General features: G+C 43.3%; 1 protein-coding gene across 1 annotated transcript; it reads left to right on the top strand.

The window, feature by feature from the left end:
- The first annotated feature begins 383 nt into the window (after window positions 1-383).
- On the top strand, window positions 384-2,741 carry Ccdc89 (coiled-coil domain containing 89). Its single transcript, XM_032893225.1, has one exon. The coding sequence runs from the start codon at window positions 667-669 to the stop codon at window positions 1,777-1,779; it is 1,113 nt and encodes a 370-aa protein (XP_032749116.1). The 5' UTR covers window positions 384-666; the 3' UTR covers window positions 1,780-2,741.
- Window positions 2,742-5,355: the final 2,614 nt, after the last annotated feature.

Raw genomic sequence — 5,355 nt, 5'->3', positions numbered from 1 at the left:
GACTCGTATCTCCATCTCTCCAGCGTGCAAGGCACAAGTGTAATCATCATGTTTTGTTTTGTTTTTTCATTTTGTTGTTTGCTTCAGCCTTGATTGCCTCTGTATTGTTCACTGTGTTTCTGTTCATGTATTTTCCCAACAGGTAAACAGGAAGGTTGAGTGTCTAACTAAAGGTATCTAACGAAAGGTATCTGCTTTAAGAGAAACAAAAGGAATTTCATTTAGAGCAGCTGAGCTAAGACCTGGGTCCAGACTCTCCTTTAGACGCGCCTATAGCAACTGTGTTTCTATAGACAGAAGGATCTTTTCAGAACAAAGAGGAGAATAAGTCTCTGTAAGCTTGCTTTGTTTACTCTTAGGAGAAATCAGATTTGTCCCCTGTTGCGAATAGGAAGCTGACTCTGTGGTTGGCTTACAGCTATGCTGCCCAGGCTGGACAGTGACAGTGAACTGAGAACTGTGATTGGCTCAAAAGACAGGCGTAGCCTGACCAGATTGGCACTGAACTCCCCCTATTACCTCACTGCGTTCGGCAGGTCTGTCCACCAATTACAGGACTCCTTACTGGAAAAACCAACTGCTAGAGAGAGTGCCAAGCGTCCATAGCAACGCCCTTTTGAAATCAGAAGGGGGAAAGACTGAAGTCATTTCTTCTGCAGAGCGTCTATGCCGCAGAAGGAGAAGACGCTTAGGATGGATACCCCACCCCCCGACGAGATCCTAGGAAGACAAAACGAAAACCTGGAAAACGAGGATGAGGAATTGGGGTTTAAGGAAATGGACGGTCTGAGAGAAGCTTTGGCCAACCTTAGGGGACTGTCCGAGGAGGAGAAGGGCGAGAAGGCAATGCTCCGCTCCCGCATCCAAGAGCAATCCCAGCTCATCTGCATCTTGAAACGCAGATCCGACGAGGCCCTGGAACGCTGCCAGATCCTAGAACTGCTCAACTCCGAGCTGGAGGAGAAGAGGATGCAGGAGATGGAGAAGATGAAGGTCCAGAATGAGCAGGTCCAAAAGCTGGAGAGTCGCTTTATGACCCTAGCAGCCAACCACGAGCTGATGATCCGCTTCAAAGATGAGCACAAGAGTGAAAACGTCAAGCTGAAGGAGGAGAATGAGAAGCTGAGGCAGGAGAATAACAGCCTCTTCAGCCAGGCTCTGAAAGACCAGGAGAACAAGGTACTGCAGCTCACTGCACACAACAAGGCTCTGGGGGAGGAACTGGAGGTCTTGAAACAGAGATGCGCTCACGAAGCCGGTCAGGCTCGGGCCCGAGAGGAGGAGCTGCTGGCTCTGCAGAACCAGCAGGCCTGTGAGCATGCCAAGGAGACTGAGCAGCTGCGCAGCCAGCTGCAGAGCATCAAGCAACAACACCAGCAGGCCACGGAACAGATGGGGAAGGACCAAGAAGCGAATGTCAACATGAACCAGGAGCTGCAGGCCAGGCTGCACACTGTCATGCGTGAGAAAGAGGAGCTGCTGCAGCTGTCCATGGAGAGGGGCAAGGTGCTTCAGAACAAACAGGCTGAGATCCGCCAGCTTGAGGAGAAATTGGAGACGGCAGCCATGGCCAAGAAGCATGCGCTAGAACGCTTTGAGCAAGAGGCAGTGGCGGTTGATAGCAACTTGAGAGTTCGCGAGCTCCAGCGCAAGGTAGACGGGATCCAGAAAGCTTACGATGATCTGCGTCTCCAATCAGAAGCCTTCAAAAAGCACAGCCTGGATCTTTTAAGCAAAGAGAGAGAACTTAATGCCAAACTCCGCCATCTCTTTCCATAAGAGAAATTGTGCTTCCTGTTGTCTCCAGTTAATACTTCAAGTATATGTGCCTTAGATTTATGGCAAAAACAAAGAAAATTCATTTACTATACTTTTAAGTACAAAAAACACTTTACTATGACCTTGTTGTTGTTCCTGTTGCACAGTTAGTGTTAATTTTCAGTTCTACCCCCTAGAATACATTTAAGATTAACCAGAGTCCCCTCTGTGCCTTCGAAGATTTCTTAAGATAATCCGTATCTTCTAGCTCACTCATTCTCAGCCTCAGACATCTTCCTATAGCTTGAAAAGATGTATGATTTAAAGGATTCTAAAATGAACGTGCTATCGTGAAAAAGGGGAAGACACAGCCCCATTAGTCATTGCAGAATAATAGCCGTACAGCACTGTGGTTGGGCGTAGAAACAGAGAGCTGTCAGCTGGTAGAACAAATAGTTCTCAGCAAAAAGAGTCTGATTGGACATGATTTTGTGTTAGCTTGGCAAAGCAAAAATTTGATCATTCACTTGTGTGCCAAAGTGTAAAGCCAGCTGTGTTAGTCATTCTATTGAGCATTAAGATTCAAGTTCATTAAGTCAACCAATTCTAAAATTTCCTACAAGTTTATCTTATTCCCATTTTCTCGGTTTTCTTCTTAATAACTGAGAGGATTTAGATGTTCTCTATTGAGACTCTCAATGGTTTCATTTTCTATTTCCCAATATGTTAATAGGCAAAAATACCTCAATTTAGGGAAACCAATCATAGCAGATTGTGTTTGATTTTGGTAGTAGCTCATATATTGTCTTCTGTTCCTGTGAATACATTTTTTGTGTGTAATTAACCTTTGTGTCTTAAAAGTCCAAGTTGAATGTGTATATGTGTATTATGGCATTCTCTGTAGTAATTATTCTGTTTTGTAAAAAATAGTTATTTAACAGTTAAATGTAGAAGTTCTTAAGGAAGTAAAGTGTTCAAGTTAATTACCAGAATATAATTTTCTTATTTCTCCTATATTTAGTCATTGTTTTATATGCAATTATGAATACCTATAAGATAGATTATAGCATAGTAATTTTCTTATTCATTTGGTGCCAGGAACACCAAAAGTTACATAGCAAGTTTGATTTACTTAAAGCAAACAAAAACTATTACTTGGGGGCTTTCTTTGCTTGTTGTTATTAGTTTTTGTTTTGTTTTGTTTTGTGATAAAGAGAGAGATAAACTTATGCAGCCCAAGTTGCCCTTGAACTTACTACGTAGACAATGGCATGATATAAATGAAGAAGGAAGAGTGGAGAATGGGACAGTTGTATATCAAGTTGTTTGTCTTTAATGATTTGTTTTTAGACTTTTTGGGTGAGTGCTTTGCCTGCATCATATGTGTATCCAAGAAGCTTAGAAGATGGTGACGGATTCTCTGGAACTAAAGTCACAGATATGAGCTACCGTGTGGGCGCTGGGAACTGAGCAAGAGCAACGTGTTTTCTTAGCTACCTAGTCCTCTCTCCACCACCCGCCAAGTCACTTTTCACACTCAGACATCGCAAGAGAGGACGTGTTGTCACTATTTTATAGATGAGACAGTGAGACTCTAAGAGGTTGGCTGATGTAAAGCCACGAAGACCTAGAGAAGCTGAGGGAAATCTAAACTGAACGATCTTAGCAGGGTGCCAGGGGACTCCCCCGACTTGCTTTAATACTTATCACTGTTACAAAATTAGTGTTTCAACAAAGGGCATCGTACTTTTATTCCTGTGCATAACACTACCAATTAATCAAGCAAGTCTGCGCTAAAATCCATGCTTCCTCCCAGTATATAATCTTCCTTTGAAACACAAACACACGCATGGAGGGGTGGGCTATTCCTTGTGTGCTATAGTGCTTTGTACTTAATCTCTGACCATTCAAGAAGAAGCAATCAGGGTATCTACTAGAGTGCACTTCTTTATAAAGTAATATTTATCATTGGAACAAATCGACGACAGGTAAGTTGGCCTATTCTAACCATTATCTTTAAAGGGAAAATTTTTTTCTTTTTTCTTTTTTTCTTTTTTTTTTTTTTTTTTTCGGAGCTGGGGACCGAACCCAGGGCCTTGCGCTTGGTAGGCAAGTGCTCTACCATTGAGCCAAATCCCCAACTCCTAAAGGGAAAATTTTAAAGCAAAGCAACAAAACCCTTTTCTAAAGCCAGCCTAATTTTTTTCAATGCTGACAAGCAGTCGCCCTAATACGAAAGGCAACAGAACAGAGACTCTAAACTCAAAACACCTTGTCTGCCGTGATGCCGAACTAAGCGTGATCTCTTGGAAAAGTACAAAACCGTAAGTCCTTGGTGTGCCCCGAAGGATGAGTGTAAACGCTAAAGGTGTGCTAAGAATTTGCAAAGAGAAACATTGATGAACGGCCATGTTTTCAGAGCTCTGCCCCTGTTCCAGTGAAATGAATTCAGGTTAGTTCTCAGGAAAGAATGGGTGGAAAACAAAGGTCCCCACAGCTCCATCCTATTGAAGTTAAAAAAGTTTCAAGCCTTGGAAGGAGCCCTGGCACCAGTGCCTGTTATTCCTATTATTCTCTCACCAAGACACCATGGAGTAGCTGTGGCTGGGTCAGGCCCTGACTAGATGAATCTACCTTCCCCTCTATGAGACTGAGCAGACCTTCAAGATGTAACCATGAGGGCGCAAGGCAAAAAAGGGCCATAATTCTTACCTCTCTCCCTAATGCCTATCCACCCAACTAGTTGGTGTGTCTTCTAGCATCCATGGTCCCAAACCAGGCCATCTGGAAATACTTCAGCTAAGTGTTTTCAGAGGACATGCTGCTATGATTAATTCAGATGAATCAGGTTGTGCCACTGTGATGGGGATGAAGCTAACGTATGCCCTGACACGGGGAGAGCTAGGAAGGCAGATGAATGTTTAATGGACCACTAACAGTCTCTGCTGTAGTGCATCCACTTATGTTCCCATGTCCATGCCAGCCGGGGAGTACTTTTTAAGGAAATTTAATCATAAATCTTGAAAACAGTTATCAGAATGTGGAACACTGGCTAAGAACAGGCCTTTGCAATTATTTTCAATCTTCCTAAGAACACACCGATGTTATTTCCTAAAATGTCTTAAGTTTAATGCCCTGGGCTGTGCAGTTGAACCTTACTGAGGTTGATGAGCATCTCTCTTGGAAAAATTTAAGAACCAAGCATTTTCTACCTGTGAAACAAATCAAGAAAAATGTCCCCTTGAAAAATCTGCCTGGTCATTCACTATGCATCTAATTGATTTTGATATCCCACAAGCCCCAACTCCCCAGGCCCACAGGGGGACTCTGATCTTTGCTAGATGACAGCTTGCTCTCATCCACATTCTGATCCACTCTTCCGTGCTCTCATTTAAAATAAATTTGTCTTTCCCATTGAAGGTTTAATGCAGTTTGGATCTTAAATGTCCACATGCCCCAGAGGGAGCACCATTGGGCAGTGGTAAAACTTTAGGACTTGGGGCTTAACAGAAGGTCTTCAGGTCACTTGCTACTGGAGGGGACTGTGAGATCCTTCTCCTTTCCTCTTTCTCTGCTCCCTGACCATGAGGTGAGTGG

This window comes from Rattus rattus, chromosome 2 (assembly GCF_011064425.1).
Source record: "Rattus rattus isolate New Zealand chromosome 2, Rrattus_CSIRO_v1, whole genome shotgun sequence".
In the NCBI taxonomy this organism is placed as follows: Eukaryota; Metazoa; Chordata; class Mammalia; order Rodentia; family Muridae; genus Rattus; species Rattus rattus.
Note: the sequence above shows the minus strand (reverse complement) of the source record. Positions and strands in the feature narration are given on the sequence as shown.

Coding starts and splice junctions, on each gene's coding strand:
- Ccdc89 (XM_032893225.1), top strand. CDS start 667: ATGCCGCAGAAGGAGAAGACGCTTAGGATGGATACCCCACCCCCCGAC.